The 22,354-nt window shown below is 41.3% G+C and overlaps 1 protein-coding gene across 1 annotated transcript in view; it reads left to right on the forward strand.

Annotated features, from left to right (window-relative positions):
• Positions 1-1,180: 1,180 nt before the first annotated feature.
• The window catches only part of LOC311038584 (methionine synthase-like), a gene marked incomplete at both ends in the record, with an annotated part of 28,096 nt that continues 6,922 nt past the window's right edge, over positions 1,181-22,354 (forward strand). Inside the window, 23 exons of the mRNA XM_084048157.1 lie at positions 1,181-1,217; positions 1,999-2,210; positions 3,498-3,587; positions 3,879-3,948; positions 4,196-4,288; positions 4,491-4,597; positions 4,707-4,766; positions 4,951-5,045; positions 5,741-5,841; positions 6,577-6,638; positions 7,764-7,831; positions 8,097-8,176; positions 8,915-9,027; positions 10,092-10,232; positions 10,910-11,095; positions 12,730-12,909; positions 15,061-15,177; positions 17,645-17,785; positions 18,359-18,448; positions 18,837-18,989; positions 19,506-19,613; positions 20,790-20,890; positions 21,464-21,531. Coding sequence (XP_083904283.1) covers positions 1,181-1,217; positions 1,999-2,210; positions 3,498-3,587; positions 3,879-3,948; positions 4,196-4,288; positions 4,491-4,597; positions 4,707-4,766; positions 4,951-5,045; positions 5,741-5,841; positions 6,577-6,638; positions 7,764-7,831; positions 8,097-8,176; positions 8,915-9,027; positions 10,092-10,232; positions 10,910-11,095; positions 12,730-12,909; positions 15,061-15,177; positions 17,645-17,785; positions 18,359-18,448; positions 18,837-18,989; positions 19,506-19,613; positions 20,790-20,890; positions 21,464-21,531 — 2,473 coding nt within the window. The remainder of the gene's footprint in view (positions 1,218-1,998; positions 2,211-3,497; positions 3,588-3,878; positions 3,949-4,195; positions 4,289-4,490; positions 4,598-4,706; positions 4,767-4,950; positions 5,046-5,740; positions 5,842-6,576; positions 6,639-7,763; positions 7,832-8,096; positions 8,177-8,914; positions 9,028-10,091; positions 10,233-10,909; positions 11,096-12,729; positions 12,910-15,060; positions 15,178-17,644; positions 17,786-18,358; positions 18,449-18,836; positions 18,990-19,505; positions 19,614-20,789; positions 20,891-21,463; positions 21,532-22,354) is intronic.

The raw sequence follows: 22,354 nt of genomic DNA on the forward strand, positions 1-22,354 counted from the left end.
TTGTCTTTGATTTAATTTCTTTCTCACCACTGATTTATACAAATTTGAGTAAGGCAAATTACATGTACAGTATAAAAACAATGGTTTTGCGTATTTGTTCAAAAGTGCATGTGATCAAATCTATATTGGTAAAACCACCAGTCACCTCAAAAAAAGGATTAGTTAACACAAACGTTACATAAGATGAAAAGATGCAAACAACTCTATCCAATCTCCTCCCTACCTTAAATTCCAGGGCACAGAGCAGATTACTCTTCAGATGGGGACTGATGTCGATAGGCGATTATGTCAGAGAGTGTTGCTTTCAGTGCTTTCCGAGGTCTTAGAACCTAAATAAGCCAGCATATGAAAGTGGATACGGGTCAATCTGTTGATATACGTCAAGGCTGTACATACTGTACTGTACTAGCTGCACGGATATTTCTATATGTCTGTCATGTACCACAAAGACAAAATTCCTGGACAGCCAGCTGAATCCTGGATGGATGGCATTATGGCAATATTGTGTGAAAAGCCTGGTGACACTAATCTGATGGTGACACGAGGTTAGGTGGCAACCCTATCCTTCAGACATTTAAACAGAGTGGATGTGAAGACAGCTGAAGACAGGGTAGTTGTGTAAGTAACGCTTGACCCACGACTAACCTGCTGAATACTTCTAGGAATCAGAATGTCACCGGGTCACCCCCCCGGCCCGCCCATTTCCATTTGTCTCTTCTCAGCTGCAGAAGATCGTCCCCAAAGACTTGGAATCAGAACTAAGAGAAGCAGTGGAGAAGCAATAGGGTCTCTCTGGAGAAGCAGCGTTTGTTTTCTATTCACCACACAAATCTGGAACAAACTCCCAGAAAACTACAGGTCCGCTACAACTCTTTAAGTTCTTTGAAATCAAAGCTAAAGACCTTTCTGTTTGCCTCTGCATTCAATTTGTACTTGTTTCAATCTTCTATTATTCAAATGTCCTTTCTTAATGTGTTTATTTTGCTGTCATCATTTTGCTGTCTTGATGTCTTAATGCTTAGTGTTTTTTTCTAGCATTTTCATTTGCCTTGTGGTGAAATGTGCCATACAAATAAATTGCCTTGCCATGCCTTCTCCCCTTGCCCTGCCTTGCCTTACTTACAGACAGTTGGACAAAGTGGAGAGTGGAGACGTATAGCCTACTCCAGTTGTGCACAAGATGGCTCCAAATGCCAGTGAAAGCTCTTTAGAAACAGGTAAAAGAACTCACAACTCATTAGCATCTGGTTGCCTGCTAGCTTTCTAGCTAAAATGTTGTTTATATCCATGCAAGTCCTCTCAGTCTGACCACCTGGCTGACCCACAGCCATGTGTATTCCTCTTTATGACAGTTTAGGGATCGATAAATGTAGACTACTGTATGACCTCTAAGGTTACTTACCTTTAATATAAGTCATTATAACTCAGTCAGTCATAACTTAAAGAGAACTGTGAACTATTCTTCTGATGAGTGCTAGCCTCTCTCTTTTTCAAGAACATAGGGTAGGAACACTGTTTATGTTTGGCTTTGATACTGTAGCTACAACTCAAACACTTGGGGCAAAGGGAATAAGAAATCCCAGTCATGGTGTTAGCCATTAACACATATCAACACAAATGACTGCACAAACACCGTACCATTGCACATTAAGTCAAACAACATAAACCCATGACACATTCCCAATTAAAAAACTAATTACACAAATAAGAACACATGTGCCTGCGGCCCCAGGCATGATGGGAATTGTAAAGCTCCCTTCTAACCACCCGGGATGCTATATACGCATTGTGACTATTTTCACTATCATTGATATTTTCTATACTTTGTCATTTTACTTTTGAATACTTGCAAGTATTCCAGTTCTTTAACTAAAGTACAAACTTTCACTTGTAGTGAAGTAACATTTGAGCAGGAGCTATACTTTGACTCAAACACTGAGGTTGAGTACTACAGTTAACACCGTCAACGATCTTGAAATCGTCACATTTTCTCCCCAGGAAAGCAATGTCCCCTGGAGGTGGAGCTGCGATCGGTGCTCCAGCACAGGATCATGGTCCTGGATGGAGGCATGGGAACTATGATCCAGAGGGCCAGACTGGAAGAGGAGCACTTTAGGGGGGAAGAGTTCAAAGACCACTCTCACTTGCTGAGGGGAAACAATGACGTGCTCAGCATCACCCAGCCGGATATCATTTACCAAATACACAAGGTACTGAAACACATTAGCCCCATGCACAAGATGTCATCATCAAGAAATAATATTTAATATATTATTTAAAAGATAGGGTGAAACATCAATGCTGGAAATTCAAATACTGTGAAAAACAATAACCATGTTATAATTTGGTAATCTCATAAACAATAAATGTTTAGATACTGTTCTTGCTTAGGAGGGATTACAATTCCCAGCATGCCTAGAGGCACAGGAAGGTGGTTATTGTGTTCTTATTTGTGTTATTGTTTAAATTGGGTATGTGTCATAGGTTTATGTTGTAGGATTTAATGTGCATGTGCTATGGCATGATATTCGTGCAGTCATTTTTGTGTTAATGCACCATGACTGGGGTGTCTATTTACTCTCATGACCTTTCTCCCTTTATAAACCATGAAATTGCGCGGGAATGTTGTGAGCTGTCAAAGCTAAAAATAAAGAGTTTTCATAAGTGCCGTTGTCATGGCTAGGCTACTCCTTTGCTTTTCAGCAGTTATGTTGCTGTGTGATACGTTTTGAGCTTGTAGATCTGCTATTTTTGCCGTTTGTCGTACGCCGAAGTAATAAATACAAGAGGCAATTGAAACGCCCCTCCATAAACCTCAAAATTAGAGTCAAATTTCAAGGAATTTTCACACAGCAAATCATCATTGCCATGTGAGTTTTGTAGGATTATGTCTTTGAATGAGAGCGACAACGACAGCAAGATAGCTAAACGTGTGTTGTAAGTAGCGTTGGGAGCCAACGGTTCCCCATGAGCTGTGTAGTTGTACTTGTAGGGGAATGTCGAGTTTGAATGGGACTAGTGCATTGAGTATAATCGTACATTCCCAGTGACAACTGCCTCAGTGCCTCTATGAAGAAGCTCCAGGCCTGGCCAGCAATGTGTTGAATATGACTGGTCGAAGTGTCCTTGAGCAAGACACTTTACCCCTAAAACTACTCTGCGCCCCTTGTGGGCAGCGATTAGCTGGGTTGAGCTGAAACCGACTTTCCCCCGCGGGAGCAAGTGGGTCAATATATTATTATTTATCAGTGCCATTGTGTGTGTGTGTGTGTGTGTGTGTGTGTGTGTGTGTGTGTGTGTGTGTGTGTGTGTGTGTGTGTGTGTGTGTGTGTGTGTGTGTGTGTGTGTGTGTGTGTGTGTGTGTGTGTGTGTGTGTGTGTGTGTGTGTGTGTTTCACAGTAGGCTATGCTGATATGATGCAGAGACACACTATAGTGTATACATGTACGGTATGTGTATGAGGTAAACCCTGTTCATTCCTCTGTGTTTGTCCATAGGATTACCTGCTAGCCGGTGCTGACATAATAGAGACTAACACATTTAGTAGCACCAGCATTGCTCAGGCTGACTATGGACTGGAACACATGGTAAGAACTACTGTATGTTACTGCATGGTCATCAACACACATTGCAATTGTCATTGAAGGGAAGTTTTAAAGAAGCTTACCATCAATCACAAACCAAAACTACTCTTAATATGACATTCAGAAGGTTGTCACTACTTTTAACTTGTAGGTGAGCTTGTAGATCGGTTGTTTTTGAATAGCCGAAACATTAAATGGGTTTAAATTGAAGGACCTCTGGGGGTCTATTTTCAGTAATGTTCTCCAAGTAATTGTCTGTCTTTGATGTTGAACAACGCTGTATGTGACTTGCAGGCATATCGCCTCAACCGGACATCAGCGGAAATTGCCAGGCGAGCGGCCGATGATATCAGCAAACAGACAGGTCAGCTGTGGTGGTTGGTTCACAGATAGAGGGGCTGCCTATGACAGAACGTATGGATAACTGTAAGAACAGTAATATGAAGCCCATCCATGCATGGTTCAAAGCCACAGTTTACTGATAATACAGTATATATTGTAGTTGTCGGGTGGAAACCTTAAATGTCCCAAACCGGAATTGGAAAAAAGAGCCTGTTCCAATGGATCCAGGATCCTCTATCTGTAACACGTGTGACCTTTTCCGTCACCAGGTTGTAAGCGTTACGTGGCAGGATCACTGGGTCCCACCAATAAAACTCTCTCTGTGTCGCCCTCCGTGGAGAGACCTGACTTCAGGAACATCAGTAAGAGAATCTTTGTTCTTCGTTCCGCATGTGGAGGAACACGCTATTCTTCACAGTACAGCACCCCACTGAACAGGCACCACCACCAACCTGTAGGAGTTGTTCAGTAGTGCTGATTGGCCTTTGCCTATAGTGACCAAAATAAGGATGCCAGGTTGAAAGTGGTTAACGTGTGTGTGTCCACATCGTGTGTCCTCCCCAGCATTCAATGAGCTGGCAGAGGCCTACTCGGAGCAAGCCAGAGGCTTATTAGATGGAGGCGCAGACATCCTATTGGTGGAGACCATCTTTGACACTGCCAATGGGAAGGTATGTCCTGACTGGTTTAACCCACCCAAACGTATAAATAGATGAAACAGAATTCTACTGTATCTACTGTAACATGTGAATCTTGTTTGTCCTTGGTTTTATTTCACAGGCAGCCCTATTCGCCATCAGCAACCTTTTTGAAAATAACTATGAGCCAAGACCAATATTTGTACGTAAATAAGTATCAGACAAGTATCAGACACCTGTATGCACCTGTATTTAATGATGAAACGGTTTGCTATGCAATGTCAAATCAAAGGGGTGTTCTGAACTATGAAATATTCCTAGAATAAATCGGTCCTAAATTTTGTATCAAGGTCTATGGTTGATAATTTGGTGTTCTGTTCATCAAGATCTCAGGAACAATCGTGGACAGGAGTGGACGCACTCTGTCGGGGCAGACGGGGGAGGCTTTTGTGGTCAGTATATCCCACGCTAAGCCACTATGGTGAGTTACATCAGGAGAAATGATGTTTCATTGTTAAATAATATTAGTTTAATCTGTTTAGCTTATTAGGCGTGGTCGGTATGTTTTTGTATTTGTATTTGTTTTACCACTACTGTTTACCCTGACACAGCTCTATAGCAGTGGTTCTCAAACTTTTTCATGTCAAGGACCCCCAAAATGATATGTATTTGGCTGCGGACCCCCATCTAAAAATATTTTGTTCCATGGACCCCCAGAAGCAAAGATTGGAGTTACAAATGTGTGCTTTAAAAATATATATATTCAAAGATTTGCACAAATTTTCAAGATTTTTCAAAAATAGCAAATCTACAAGCTCATAGCGAGGCACTCGTGCCACGCTATGAGCTTGTATATCTGCTATTTTTGAATGGCCAAAGTACAAAAGGTCATAATTATTCTGATGCTATATTTACACATTTTGCTGGGTACCCCCTGGAACCCCCTCAAGTACCCCTGGGGGTCCCCGGACCCCACTTTGAGAACCAAGGCTCTATAGCATGTTTAGTGTTAATAAAACACAGGGCATATGGTTGTGGGCAGTGTGACCCATGTTAAAGTCACTAAGGAGACACGGTACATTTCCAGTACCGTTACTTCTACAGTACATTTACTTGAGTAAAGTTTGTTGAGTATCTGATTCTGCACTTTACTTGAGTATATATTTTTGGTTTCAGTATTGGTCTGAACTGTGCACTGGGGGCGACAGCAATGAGGCCCTATATAGAGGCCATTGGAAAGTGCACCACAGCTCTCACTCTCTGTTATCCTAATGCAGGTAAACCCACACATACTGTAAGCCTAGATGCCTGCTGTTAGCTTGAAGATCACATCCTTTCTTTTTCTAAAAACAAAACAAAAAACATGTCCACCAGCTCACTATGCATAGCTTGCACAGCAGCAATTGTTTTTTTATGTTCCAAAATGTTTGATACTGTTAGAAAATGCCTTGAAATTTGACTCTAATAATGAGGTTTATGGATGGGCGTTTCAATTGCCTCTCGTGTTTATTTGGTACTTTGTAATATGCAATGTTATGTACTTCGGTGTACGACAAACGGCAAAAATAGCAGATCTACCAGCTCAAAATGTATCACACAGCAACATAACTGCTGAAGAGTAAAGGAGTAGCCTAGCCATGACAACGGCACTTATGAAAACTCTTTATTTGTTTAGCTTTGACAGCTCACAACGTTCCCACACAATTTCATGGGTCATTAAGGGAGAAAGGTCATGAGAATAAATAGACATCCCAGTCATGGTTGTTACCCATTAACTAAAAAATGACTGCACCTGTTTTTATGAATGAAGACATTCGGCTGCCTAAACTTCAGCTGGTCTTGGTATCTATGAATGCAAAACATCTTGCGACAAAAATGGCTTGAAATAAATACTTGCCTGGTAATGAGATTCCCTGATAAAGTTTATGTTTGTGTCTTAGGCCTCCCCAACGCATGTTTATGTTTGTGTCTTAGGCCTCCCCAACGAACGCATGTTTATGTTTGTGTCTTAGGCCTCCCCAACGCATTTGGAGGGTATGACGAGACCCCAGCCGTGACTGCTTCGAATCTGAAGGTATGTATGGAGCATGAAATTCACACATACACATATCGTTGCTGTCGGCCAGAAACCTCTTATTCTCCATATTCAACTTTTGTGTTTTGAGTAAATTAATGCCCTACTTGATCATACTACAGCGTCACACAAAAGCATCAACAGTAGCAGATCCGCAAGCTCGAAGCGCGGCGCGCAATTTTTGAATTTGAATCCTGAAAAGTAACAGTTTTAGACATATGAGGTTTCCACCCGACAGAGACGATATACTCATACATACACACATACTGTACACACAGTGTAAACAAAAAATATATTGATTTGCCTGACATCGATTTTAGTCTGACCGATGCCATATTTTGACTGATATGCAACATTTTGTGATACATTTTATATTTGAGAACATTTAAAGCGGCACTATATAACTTTATTAATGAATAAAATGTAATTGTGTCCAATCTGTATAGAGTATGTTAATACGATATAACTTATACAAGTGGTGGGGTTGTATAGTCTCCCTGCTCTTCTATTGAGACATTTAGATCGTATCAAAGGTCACGTCTCACCTAGACACAGGATAAGACACGAATTTTGACCTGATGGTCAAGATTCAATTTATCCCCTGAGCAAGCAGGCAGCCTCTATTAGCTCAATGGTAAAAATGTCAGCTCTTGCGCAGGAAACTGCATTCAAATCCGGGGTAGAAGAGGAAAGTTACGTAGAGCAGCTTTAACTTATAAGCAAACAAATAAATAAGAATAAACACAAATAATGGTTTGATAGATGTGCAAATACATTTTTGTATCAAATGTATTCAACGAAAAGAACATTTAACTTATTATTTTTTTCCTTCCAAAATAGCAGTTCTACAAGCTCAGAACGTAGATCTGCAATTTTTTTGAATAATTTAAAAGGTTACTAAAAAAATCATAATTGGGCTTTTGGCATTATTGTGTAACTGGACCACTGTACTTTTTGCAAACTGTTAATAAAGTATTCAATCAATCAATTTAATCCATCAAATGAGTTAACAAGTAATCAACATATCAACATGATGATAACTTTCCCATAGGTTGAACCCTAGTTAGAGACACTGTTCTGGAGCAACTGTTGGGTAGATGTTTTGTATTCTCTGTTTATCTGTAGGCGTTTGCACAGGACGGTCTGGTGAATATAGTGGGAGGCTGCTGTGGGACCACGCCAGCTCACATCAGGTCATTAGTGTTATTATTCATTACTGTCTTTGTTTATTACTGCCTGTAACAAACTATATATAAATGAAGGCCATGCATTTTTTTTGGTTCATCGCTGTCCTTCAAATGCAAACACATCAGACCAAGTTATTCTTGTCTTCATTCCTGAATACACTTTGAAAACATTATTTTTGCTCTCTCTCTCTCTCTCTCTCTCTCTCTCTCTCTCTCTCTCTCTCTCTCTCTCTCTCTCTCTCTCTCTCTCTTATTACATTTGTCTATCTAGGGCCATAGCAGAGGCAGTCAAGCATTGCAAGCCTAGAGTGCCCTCTACTGATGTTTTTAAGGACTATATGCTGCTCTCAGGTAACAGAACCTCTTACTACACAGTAAAATCGACTTTAAAAACTGAAATTAGCCTACTTTCAAATACAACATTGTATTACTAAGGCAAAGTGCTTCTCAAAGGGGGGTACGGCGCTGTGGTAGTAGGCCTACTACGGGGTAGGCCTACATGGCAAATCAATGTAATGATGAAACATTGGGAACATGTGTGTGAACCTGCTGATCTGTAAAGTGTTAAACCAAATTAAATCAAAAACCTGACTGACACAACTGTTAGCAATACTTATTTGCATTACGCTGTTTTATTGTGAACATATTTACGTCCAAACTGGACTTACTTGCTATGACCACAGTTTTAAAACTTTGGTAATTACCACTCTCTCGCTCCATTGCTAATGTTCTTCAGAAGGTGAGTTATGATTCATATAAGCTGTGGTTTTCTCTTGCAGTTTTCTAAGTAAAATGTAGTCAGGTAAAGAGGTACTTTAAAGATCAGGGAAAGGGGGTAATAAAAGCCAAAAAGGTTTGAGAACCACTGCTGTAGATCAACCAGCCTGGGAGATTTTTTCATATTTTTTTGACAGAACATGATTCTAATAAATAATCATGTATTGTCTTTGAACTGTGTTTGCTAGTGTATTTTATTCAATACTTCAACTTACTACAAAGCTTACTGGAAAAGGGAACTGTGCCTCTCCTACAAATCAATGCAAAGTCTGAGTCATTTGATTGTCTTTGTTTAAACTCCCTGGTCATTAGGGCTTGAGCCGTTCAGGATTGGTCCCTACACTAACTTTGTCAACATCGGAGAGCGCTGCAATGTGGCAGGCTCGCGGAAGTTCGCCAAGCTGATCCTGGAAGGACAATACGAAGTGAGTCTGGTTTCCTGTTGTTTGAATATTTACACCGAGTCTGATTTAGAGCCATCGGTTTTACCACATCGGTATCGACAAATATGCAGCCCCTGTGTCCCGGTTTCAAAGGTAGGGTATTAAAGTGATTTTCTTTTATATTCTGATAGTAGGCTTTATATTCTTTATATTCTTTATATTCTTTATATTCTTTATATGCTTTATATTCTTTATATTCTTTATATGCTTTATATTCTGATAGTAGGCTACTCAGTGTTTGTTCAATAACAGGAGTCTCCATATGTCTCTCCAGCTTTTTATTAAACAGAAAATGCATTTTCAAGTCAAGTCAAGTCAAATCGATTTATTTAGCACATTTAAAAACAACAGCAGTTGATCCAAAGTGCTTTCCATTTTCAGGTCAGGATACCAATTTTATCCAATCAGGATAGAGAATTCAGTCAGGATACAGATTTAACCAGTTAAATTGGAAGTGATGACACAAAGAAATGAGCAGACAAAATTGGAACTGGAACACTATAAAAATGAAGCTGATAAATGGGTATCCTCTCCTGATTGGCTGACATTTTGTCACCTACCTGAACATTTTTTTCAGGTAGGTTTTTTGTTTCTTAAAGAGCTGGAGAGACAGGAAGAACCCTGTTACTGAACACTATAGCAGTGGTTTTCAACCCTTTTCATATCAAGGTCCATTATTTATTCGGCATTTGAGCAGCGGACCACCATTTGATGAGATTTAGCCTCTCAGACCCAAGATTTCGAATATTTTGTTATCGTTGGATAAGATTTTGTCCACAATTCCATGCTGTATTGATGTTGGTACTTGGTACCATAGGAAAGATAACAGGCCAACGTTAATAAAAAATATCACTTACCCTACCTTTTAAGCTTAAAAAATCTTTAAAAAAAATAGCATATCTACAAGCTCACAACTGTGTGCTTGCTATTGTATTTTGAGCTTATAGACCGGTTATGAAAATGTAAGTTCAGTTTATGTGTATTTTATATTGTTTGAATGTTTACAGTGTAGGGTAAGAGGTTATAACATCTCCTCTCCTCTTCAGGAGGCATTGAGTATAGCGAAGGCCCAGGTGGAGATGGGAGCCCAGATTCTGGACATTAGCATGGATGAAGGGATGCTGGATGGTCCGGCAGCCATGGCTCGCTTTTGTAAATACATCGGCTCTGAACCCGACATAGCCAAGGTGAGACATGGACATTAAATGGAACCTTTATTAGATTTTCAGCTTTTCAACTGAAAATCTTCTTTGGGGTGTTGCTCAGTTGAGCTTCTAGGTATCACGGAATAAGCAACGTTTTGTTTAAGTAAAAGTAACAATAGCACAATGTAGAAATGTTCTGTTACAAAGTGTTACTTGAGTAAAAGTGTAAAAGTATTGGCATCAAAAATATACTTACTGTACTTTACACAGAATGTCCCATTTCAGTCGCAAATAGCAGACCTACAAGCTCACAACATTGTCTGCTTGTAGATCGGCTATTTTTGAATAGCCGAAGTATAAGATATGGCTTAAGTAATTATATATTTTGTAATGATAAAGTTTTCAAATAATTATAGTAATTAAAGTCATTTTGTTTTCAATTCAATTTTATTAAAGTTGTCTCAAGACACTTTACATGTAGAGCAGAGACCGGACATTGTCCCACCCTGAGCAAGCAATTTTGCAACAGTGGCAACGAAAAACTCCCGCTTAACTGGAAGAAACGTCAGGCAGACCCAGGCTCTAGGGTGGGCAGCCATCTGCCTCAACCGTGTCTCGACAGTGCCTCTGAGATGCAGAGGAGAAGTATAGAAGTACAGAAAAATGGTAGGCTACTTAGCTACCTCACACTGTTCTTAAGTACAGTTATTCGCCCCCAGGTTCCTCTCTGCATCGATTCGTCCAACTTCGCAGTGATAGAGGCGGGGCTTCAGTGCTGTCAGGGGAAATGCATTGCAAACAGTATCAGCCTGAAGGAAGGTGAAGACGAGTTCCTGAACAGGGCGAAAACTGTGAGGCGCTACGGGGCCGCTGTGGTGGTCATGGCCTTTGACGAAGAGGGACAGGTCAAACACACGCACGCAAGCACGCACACACGCACGCACGCACGCACACACGCATGCACACACGCACGCACGCACGCACACACGCATGCACACACGCACGCAAGCACGCACACCAACAATACAGATGTTGACATATACACAGACCGATGTGTCAGAAAGGCCATAAACATAATGGGCCTGATTCACTAAGCTGGTCGTAAATAATGTGTAAATAAAGTGACTAAAGGAGGGTGTATTTACTCCGAAGCACAAACAACTGACGTACGATTCACAAAAGTGTGTGAAGATCAATGATTATGTGCGGATCACAGGGGTTCCTCATTTTTGCCTGAAAGTCAGCCCACTTGACAACGTAAATCAGCGCAAGCGAGTCACGTGTAATGGGAATAAGAAGTTAGTTTACACAAAGTTTAACCTCACGACCAAAGGCTAATAAAACTTGGAACGGATATTATATAAGCCCTTCTACTGAACAATTTCTCACTCACCTTTGCCGAGGTAAAAAGATGATGTTGGAATCCAGCAATAATATCCAAAATGTTTTTATCAGAGTTTTATTGATAGGAAAACGTCCTTTAGACGGACACTGTCCAACATCGGAATTGGAAATGGAATAATGGACACAGCTAGATTTCATCCATACTGTATCCTCATGATGGTAAGACTGCGTTCATGTGATGTGGTCAATATTATAAATGAATAGCACAAGGATTTGGCATGAAATCCCAATAGGCAAAACTGTAGCCACACAACACAACACGCCGAGGGATCTGATAATTCAGCTATAAATGCGCCAACTGAAAAAAAAAAGAAATCGTTTGAAATTTCATCATGTCTACAATATGCATACAAGCTAGATCGTTTGACAATTTAAAAAAAGATAAATTATATGTTGATAAATGTTGGGCACATACATATTTTATTTGAGGTTTGGCGCTATTGATGAAGAATTATAGCCTGGCTCCAGCCCGTGAATCGCTAGCCACGCCCATTAAAAAAATAAGTTCAGGCGATTCTGGTCTGGTGACGCTCTCATAGGAGGTCTCAGCCTCGGTTGAAAATCTGTACGACGAATCGGGATCGGGATAATCCAGTATGAACCAATCGCCAAAGAGTCTTTGAAAAAAAATACTTTGGCCACGCCCCCATCTCAGCAATCGGCTGCATTGAGAGGGCTTTCAGACTGAATAATGGAGAGAAACGAAATGAAAATTCAGGCTGAGTGTCAGGCTAGAAGAATTAGGCATTCTAATGACATACGCAAGCTTTGGTCCCATGTAAGTCTGCCTCTGAGCAGACGTGAGTTTGAGCGGACGTCCGTCAAAATTCACGGACAAAAAAAGATTGATGAATCAGACTTCTAAAGTGGGAATTTGCATAAATGCCGGTACGTACAAAATATTGGCGTAAACAGCAGATGAATAGCACTTTTTGAATAGTTCTGTTACTATATTGCACTTCGAATGCATCAGCACCTTTTCTTATTTTTTACCAATGATGTCTGCTCTCTCTCTACTTTTTTATGTTTTTAATGCCTTTGCCTCTTTTTAAGTTGCTCTAAAGCCTGGGTCATGATGTTTTTTTTGGGCTGTGCACTCACAAGCCTTTTACCTTTGGCCCATCTTCTCTTGCAGGCAACATTGGCAGCGACTAAGGTCCGGATCTGTACTCGAGCCTACCACCTGCTGGTGGATAAAGTGGGCTTTGACCCCAAAGACATCATCTTTGACCCCAATATCCTCACCATTGGCACAGGCATGGAAGAACACGATGACTTTGCCATCAACTTCATCAAATCCACCAGGCTTATTAAGGTACTCACACACGCGCGCACGCACGCACGCACGCACGCACGCACGCACGCACACACAGCCATGCTTGTTTGAAGACCCCTGTCATGACTGGTTGATAAATATGGGTGGTTTTAAATTATGGGGCTTGAAAAATTAGTTCAGAAATCTTAAGGCCTGGGGATATAACTGCGCCTGAGCCTGCTGGATGGAGACCCTGATGCTCCGTTACCGATTGCCAGACAGCAGCAGAGTGAACAGTCAATTTCTGGGGTGACTGATTTGTGTTTTTTTCAAAAATGAATGTACAAGTGTATCGCACAAAAGTAGAGAAAATAGCTGATCTACAAGCTCACAATATGGAGCATCGAGACACGCTGTGAACCGAATGACAGTGATCGATAATATCGGCTCTACAGATGCAGAAAGAAATACTGTAGCAGCAAAGGAAAGCCATCCATATAGCTTTTCTTCTTCTTTTCCCCTTCATAGCTCATTAAGTCATTGCATCATGTGGCTTCGAAGACTGATTGGCTGTCCTCTGTATAGCCGGTGACGTTCAGCATGCGATTTAGTATCGGAAGGGAAGTGGGGCGGTGGCATTTTCCACACAGATAACTAATCTGTTTGTTTCACAAATGAGGGCTTTCCACTGTTCTCAGCCGACCGTGGGCAAAATCCAACATTGATTTTGTGGTCTCATGTTCCACGGCACACTTGACACGTGTGTGTGTGTGTGTGTGTGTGTGTGTGTGTGTGTGAAAAAGATCCAGCCGCCAAAACCATCAATTTTTCCTAAATACGATCCCACTAGAACAAACAAAAAACTATACCTACCTTGGCCTAAACATCAGCAGCACAGGGAACTACAACCAAGCTGTAAAGGACCTGAGAGACAAGGCAAGAAGGGCATTCTATGCTATCAAAAGAAACATCAAAATAGACATCCCAATTAAAACCTGGCTTAAAATACTGGACTCAGTGATAGAACCAATTTCCCTCTATGGTTGTGAGATCTGGGGACCATTAGCAAACCATGACCTTGAAAAATGGGATAAACACCAAACCGAGACCCTACACACAGAATTCTGCAAATCCATTCTCCGTACCCAGCGAAAAACACCAAATAATGCATGCAGGGCAGAACTAGGACGATACCCACTCATAATCAAAATAAAAAAGAGAGCACTTAAGTTCTACAACCACCTAAAAGAAAGCGACCTAGATGCACTCCATAACAAAGCACTCACACACAGCGAAACTCTAGAGAGATGCCCCCTCAGCCAGCTGGCCATGGAACTCCGGGCACAAACACAAACAGAGCCACGAGATAGAAAACCCATCGGACCAAACAAAATTATAAAACAGCAAAAGGAAAACTACCTGACACATTGGAAAGAAGCAACACAAAAGCAGAGTAAACTAGAATGCTATCTGGCCCTAAACAGAGAATACGCAGTGGCAGAATACCTGAGCACCGTGACCGACCCAAAACAAAGAAAAATCTTAACTAGGTACAGACTCAGTGAGCACAGTCTTGCGATCGAGAAAGGTCGTCACAGGCAGACCTGTATCCCGAGAGAAGACAGACTATGCACCCACTGCACACAAAAGGAAGTGGAAACCGAGCTACACTTCCTAACCGTCTGTCCATTATACCAAGACATCAGAGACACATACTTCCCACAGATTACAACCACACACAGAGATTTTGAAAACATGACCAATGACAAAAAACTCCCATATCTGCTGGGCGAAGTACAACAATGTGCAAACACAGCAGCAAGATTCGTGAGCTGCTGTGATAGGAGAAGGATATCGAACGGAACACAACCACCCTAAAGACGAATCATTGTGTATATTCCTGCACTATATTTGCACCCAGTGATCTTGGTACATAGAAATTGATCTATTGAAGATTCTGACTTTCAAATGTACATTTTTTGTCTTGATTGTATTGCTGTATTGTTGTATTGTGCTTTTTGCTTTGGCAATGTAAACGTATGTTTTCTCATGCCAATAAAGCCCTTTGAATTGAATTGAATTGAATTGTGTGTGTGTGTGTGTGTGTGTGTGTGTGTGTGTGTGTGTGTGTGTGTGTGTGTGTGTGTGTGTGTGTGTGTGTGTGTGTGTGTGTGTGTGTGTGTGTGTGTGTGTGTGTGTGTGTGTGTGTAGGAGACATTACCGGGGGCCAGAATAAGTGGAGGTCTGTCCAACCTGTCGTTCGCCTTCAGGGGGATGGAGGTCATCAGAGAAGCCATGCATGGAACATTTTTATACCATGCTATCAAGGTACAACACAATACAACTTTTTGTTAGAATTCTTGATCATACTACAAGCGTCACACAAAAGCATAAAAAGCAGCAGATCCACAAGCTTGTAACGTGGCGCGTATATACAGTATACATACGTGTAATACGTGTATATAAAACAACAAGAAATGACTAAAGTCATAATATAGCCGCGAGCGGCAGGCTTTTTTTGCCCCAATCTGCCGTTGAGAAATTGAAATTAAAAAAAAAAAAAAAAAAAAAAAAAACTTTTTGAAAAAACATTAAAAAAAAAAAAACTTTTTTGAAAAAATATATGTCCTTTTGAATATGATTTGACATTCATATTATTAGCAGCTGTATTGTGTGTGTCCCCCCCCCCAAACTACTGAAGTTAAAGTATCAATACTGCAATGTAGAAGAACTCTGCCAAAAAATGGCATACCTCAATATGACATTTTGCGGCTATATTATGACTTTGTCATGTCTTGTTTTTTTATAGTGCTGTAACATGTTATGGCCTAATCACTGTCATTCAAGCATAAATGTCTTAACATTAAAATTAAAATAAGTAACCGGTATAGGACTAGCCTACCTATTACAGTACAAAACAAGTCCTTCTGCAGTGAATTACAACATTAGGATTGTGCAGAATTCAAGAAGCTTTATTTGTTACTGACTCATAAAGATACAAGCAGCGAAATGTTGTTGGAACTTGTACCACAGATGGTTCTACATATAATTGATATAATGAAGAAAAGAAAATATTAAGCAAGAAAATAAAATGGACAATAATAACTAAATAAAAAGAGCCTACAGATATATACAGTTTTAGGAATACTCTGGGACTTGTCTTAGACAGGCATGTCATCAGTGGTGTAAAGTAACTACATGTACTCAAGTACTGTATTTAAGTACAATTTTGAGGTATTTTTCACTTTACTGTTGTATTTCCAGTTTTCAGTACTTGTACTTCTACTCCACTACATCTCAGAGGCAAATATTGTACTTTTGCTCCACTACAATTATTTGAAAACTTGAGTTACTAGTTACTTTGCAGATATAAATTATTACATTATAAAACATACATTAACCACTTTAGCCCTATTTTATACCAAGGCTATTTGAAAATAGCTTATCTACAAGCTCACAAAGTGTCACATCGCGACGCGTTGTGAGCTTGTAGATCTGCTATTTTCAAACATTTGTGTACTTTTACTTTTGGTACTTTAAATACATTTGGATACCAACACTTTTGTACTTTTACTCATGTAAATTTTGAATTGCGGACTTTTACTTGTAACAGAGTACTTCTACATTGCAGTATTGATACTTTTACTCAAGTAAAACATTTGAGTACTTCCACTGCTCCTCAGAGTTAAATCAACACTGAAGCCCTGCGGCTGTTGGTGGCCGACTTTTTATGACTTAATGACTTTATGACTCTCAGCCTCTCACTCTGTCCTCTCACTATTACGGTTAGCATAGCATGTTGCTAACACATCAACAAAGCAACCACAAACTTTTCGCTGGAGCTGGTGTGTGTGTGTGAGAGAGAGAGAGAGAGAGAGAGAGAGAGAGAGAGAGAGAGAGAGAGAGAAAGAGAGCGTGCGCGCGCGTGTGTGTATGTGAGAGAGCGAGAGAGAGAGAGGGACTTGGGAGAGGGAGAGATGGAGACGGAGGGGGGGGGGTGCTGCAAGGGGAGGCGGGTGCTGTGAATGACGGCCGTCCATTGGCCGTCCATGGGCCGTCCATGGGCTTTAAAGTAGTGTCTCCCCATTGGCTGTAAAATAGTGAAGGACAGCCAGGACAGCCAATAGACAAATAGGTGTCCCGAAAACATGTCGAAAACATGTCGTGTCGCGAGTGACGATGTCTGAGGCTGTCTGTAGAGCCGCAGCGCTTTCAGCTCGCGGCTAAAAACACATGTATAAGCTGCAGTATTATTTGAAGAATTCTATATTTACTTGTTTTCTTGTTCATTGTTACGTCAGCCAATTATTTATTTGTGTTTATTTGTTTGCTTATACATTTAATATAAATATAAAGGACAAATCCTATGTTTCTATATCAGTGGTGATCAGTCAGGGACCACCAAAAATTATATGTATTTGGCCACGAACCCCCATCTCAAAATATTTTGTTCCAGGGACCCCTAGAAGCAAAGTTTTGAGTTAAAAATAAAACGTTTAAAAAATATATATATTCAAAGATTTGCACACATTTTCAAGATTAAAAAGGAATAGCAGATCGACAAGTTCATAGCGCGGCACGAAGTGGCGCGCTATGAACTTGTATATCTGCTATTTTTTAATAGCCAACGTATAAAATAACGGTAAAAGTGGTTCAAATGATTGTGACACAGATACTTTCCCGGTTTCAATGGGTTAAGACCATAATCAGGAGATCTTCAAAAATGTTCTTAATAAAATGATTTGGTCATTTTTTTTCCTCTCTTCCTGAACATAGCTATGCTCTTTGTCCCCAGGAGGGTATGGACATGGGCATAGTGAACGCAGGGAATCTGCCTGTGTACGACGACATCGATAAAGAACTGCTGCTCCTGTGTGAGAACCTCATCTGGAACAGAGATGCTGACGCTACTGAGAAACTGCTGGCCTTCGCACAGGTACACACACACACACACACACACACACACACACACACACACACACACACACACACACACACACAGACACACACACACAGCGGCTGAGAGTCAAAACCAAATTGCTGGTGCACAATACAAAACATATGTTTATTGTCTAATGCGTTTTTTGAATTCAGTTGAATTGCCTCACATGTGTTTTAATTAGGTTAGGTTGCATGCAACGATCATGCAGAGTGTGTAAACCCCCCCCCCCCCCCCACACACACGCATGCAAAGGCAATCAATCACACATAAACATTGAGATGCAGAAATTAGCACAGATGAGTGCTACGCATACGTCTACATGTAGAGCAGAGCACACGCACACTTGAAAGATCTTAACCACTCAGATATACTTTGTTGTATGATGATTCTGAATAGCAAAAATAGCCGATCTACAATCGCACAATGCATCACGCAATGCGTTGGGAACTTGTAGATGGGCTATTTTAGCTATTTATGAAAGATTGTTTAAAAAACTGTTTTGAAAATGATAACAAAAATTGCCCAAAATAGGAACCGAATCCTCGTGACCCGTGTTGTTGTGTACAGAATCAGAAAAAAGGAGGGAAGAAGGTGGTTCAGACAGATGAGTGGAGAGAGGGAACAGTGGAAGAGAGACTGGAGTATGCTCTCATCAAAGTAAGACAACCCATCAACCCACCACATGGTCCATTTAACCCATTAAAACAGCTGAAAAGCATTATTTTATACTTATTACATACATACTTATGAGCTTGTAGATCTGCTATTTTTGTCAAATCTTGAAAATGTGTGAAAATCTTTGAATAGATATATATTTCTAAAACTACATGTTTTAACTCAAATCTTTGTGTTTTAAAATATATAGGCACCGGCACCATTTTAAAAGTACTGGTTTGGCACCGGTATCAGATCAAACCCAAACGATACCCAACCCTATCCGTGTGTGTGTGTGTGTGTGTGTGTGTGTGTGTGTGTGTGTGTGTGTGTGTGTGTGTGTGTGTGTGTGTGTGTGTGTGTGTGTGTGTGTGTGTGTGTGTGTGTTTAGGGAATAGAGAAGTATGTGGTGGAGGATACAGAACTGTGTCGATCTCAGGTGGATCGTTACCCCCGGCCCCTCCACGTCATCGAGGGTCCGCTGATGAACGGCATGAAGGTGATTGGAGATCTGTTTGGAGGCGGAAAGATGTTCCTCCCACAGGTACACACTCTGTAAAAATAGCTTTTCCCTCAGTTGACACACAACGCTTGGTCAATTCGCTCTATTCACAGCAGCCATATTTTGAAGACATTCACAGGTGTTACCAATGACACTAATGAAGGCTCTGTTCCATTTAGTCTAGCACAGTGGTTTCCACGACCCCCATAACTCTGAGAGTGTACAAATTACGGGTCCATTTGGTTCCATTTGTACACTCCCAGAGTTACACACCTGTAAGGGGCCATTTGGAAGCCCATGAGGGTCCCTGGACCCCAACTGTAGACCCACTGGTGTTTCCAGTGGGCCAACATGCACAATATCAGCACCCTGACTCCGTCTGACCAGAATGGAACAGAGCCTTCATTAGTATCATTGATAACACCTGTGAATGTCTCACACTATGGCTGCTGTGCATAGGGCCTATTTACTGTATGGTGTGTGATATATATATATAAATGCTTAATTTTGTTGTGGTACGGGTACGATGTGAACCCTGGTGCACACGCGTCTTTGTAGGTGATCAAGTCAGCTCGTGTGATGAAGAAGGCTGTGGGCTATCTGATCCCCTTCATGGAGAAGGAGAGACAGGCGATGATGGAGGCCTCGGGAACGACAGAAGAAGTGGTCAGTCAGCAGTGCACCACGTATCGATACGTATAAAAGGGCATTATACAATATGCTGTACACCTATACCATACCAGTAAGACTCCCTAATCGGGAGATAAGCGACCGTAGGTCACATGTATACAGAAGAGGGCTGTAACGGCGATTGGTTCCTAGTTGTGTGGGCAATGGATAGTTTTGTTTGGTGATCTAAATGTGGGGTTAGCTGTGACATGGTGGCGTTTATGTGGGCAGAAAACGTGTAATGTGTAGCTGTTGCAAATGGGTAACAGAGTGAATGCTGAGAAATACGACTGGCACAGATTTTGTTGTGGGGAGCACAGTGGGAGATTGATGAGAATGCAGACAGGCGTATTCATGTCTGAAGTCCTGAAAGAAAGAAAAGCTGCGGGAAGGTTTCAGCAGTCGTATGGCAGACCAAAAGCAAAGGTGTGCAGGCAAGAGCTGTTGGTGTGTGTGTGTGTGGTTTGGGAGAGAGAGTGTGTTTATAGGGGAAAGGAGGGATTGTTCGTGGGGGGCTAGCCCCCGAGTTACGGCATTTTATGTGAGCTGCAGTGGCAGGGGGTCCTCCACTGGGGGCGCCACCAGGAGTGGGTGGTCCCCGGGAATGCCCCGTGAGCAGCCCCGTTGGGGTGGTCATTTGGTAATTTGTCCACATGTGCTCATTTTTTACACTTGGGGGTCCCCGAGGCAGCTGGGGGTCCCTGGAGCTCCGGGGGTCCTTGGAGGGTGCAGTTTGGCAGGTAAGGAGTGTGTGTGCAAAATGTGGCATGGATCGGGGCAATGGGTGCGGAGATATGAGCAGGGCAAAAGTGTGACGTGTGTGACGGAGTGACGGAGTGACGGAGTGACGGACGGACACCTGGAGCAGCTTTCTGTAGTAAGTGCGACCTACGGTCGCAACTATCCATCTTCCTCAGTCACGCTTCTCTACCTCCTTATCTTCCGTAAATCCCACCGGTTCCAACTCCAGTGTCAGTTTACTCATTGGTACGACCAATAATCACTATTAATCACTATTAAACCCTACGGTTATTTAAAAATAGCCGGCTTACCAGCTCACACCTGGTCGCATCGCGATACATTGTGAGAGACACATGGAGTCGCTTGCCGACAGAGGCAAGCGACTCCATGTACAGTACAAATCAGGCTTGACGCTCAATCCGTCCACTACAGGATCCGTACCAGGGCACCGTTGTGTTGGCGACGGTGAAAGGAGACGTCCATGACATTGGAAAGAATATCGTAGGCGTGGTACTGGGCTGCAACAACTTCAGGTAAATGAACTTAAGGGCAGTTCACGCCAAGCACTATAATGATAACCATAACTTTAAAGAATCGTTCTAACTCAAGTGGATGTCAAAATCCACACTACAACTATAACAAAGACAATGGTGAACGATATAATTATAGTTTTAGTCATCATTATAGTTATAGTGCTTGGTGTGAGTGGCACTTTCCTTTCTTCTGTTAGGTTTGCCACTATCACATCCTCATAGCCGCCTTTTGTTACATTTCTGCTCCTGGCCCTGTAGTGCCTTTTACACTTAGTAAAGTGTAAAAAAGTAACTAGTAACCAATAATTTTAGTGCCGTAAAACGTACACTATTTGCCTCTGATACCTATTTTTCAGGTTCCGTTTTGGTTCTCGCAATTAATTCTTCTTTCTTTATCCTTTATCCCTGCAGTATTTTGTTTGTGCATGTATGCATTGGAGATGTGCTTTGAGTATATGGCACTGGTTCACAAAGTGGGGTCTGAAATACACCCAGATCCCTGGGGGTCCCCAAAGTGATAGATGTGGTGGGTGTATTTCAGAGTGATGAACCTGGGTGTTCTGTGTCTTGCAGAGTGATAGATCTGGGTGTGATGGCATCGTGTGATAAAATACTGAAAGCAGCCGTAGAGCACAAAGCAAGTAAGTTTATACAATATTTTAAATTGTTTTTGAATGAATATTGCGATACTGGAATGAATACACAAAGACTGTTTAGACGTGTCTCCTCTCCTTTGCAGTGCAGGTTTTGGCCTATCCAGGTTGGACATTGGTTTGAAAAGTCTGAACAGCAAAAACCCCTCATGGAAAATAATATTTGCAATCCGATTTGAGCCACATTCCTAGATGGTTTAATATGTGGGATTTCTAAAGATGTCTCGGTCTGGAAACTCGAACACTGAAGCTTGATTTCTGCGTCGTTGTACGATGGAGTCGCTTGTTGAAAATAGCTGATCTACAAGCTCACACGCATCGCGACACATTGTGATCTTGCACATCCTATTTTTGGCGAGCGACACCGTTGTAGGCCAGAGTATCAGTTAAGCGTTACTCAAGCTTTACGTGAGTAATGCTTCACGTCATTACCACAACAACCAATGCAGTCGATGCCTGTATATATCTGATCTGATCACTTGCAAATAATAGTGTCCCAAAGATCATATTTGAGAAGCAAATCAAATTTGCCTGCAGTCTGAACAAAGCCTAATGGTCATTACACACCGGCGATTATGCGAATATACGCAAAATTTGGACTCGTTCCGAATAAATAAAAGGCGATTTTTCGCTCCGTGGAAGCTTGCATTGACTTTATAAGGTTTTTTTTTTAAAAACGTATTATTCGCATGAAACATTCGCCCCCGGTGTGTAAGGGCCTTAAGACCGTAATTATATTAAAACATTATTTGCTAATGAGAGTATAATGCTTCATGTTAATTCAGTTTTGAATAGAATAAAATATTATATT

The sequence above is a fragment of the Gymnoscopelus microlampas genome (assembly GCF_963454915.1).
Source record: "Gymnoscopelus microlampas genome assembly, chromosome: 22".
Classification (NCBI taxonomy): domain Eukaryota; kingdom Metazoa; phylum Chordata; class Actinopteri; order Myctophiformes; family Myctophidae; genus Gymnoscopelus; species Gymnoscopelus microlampas.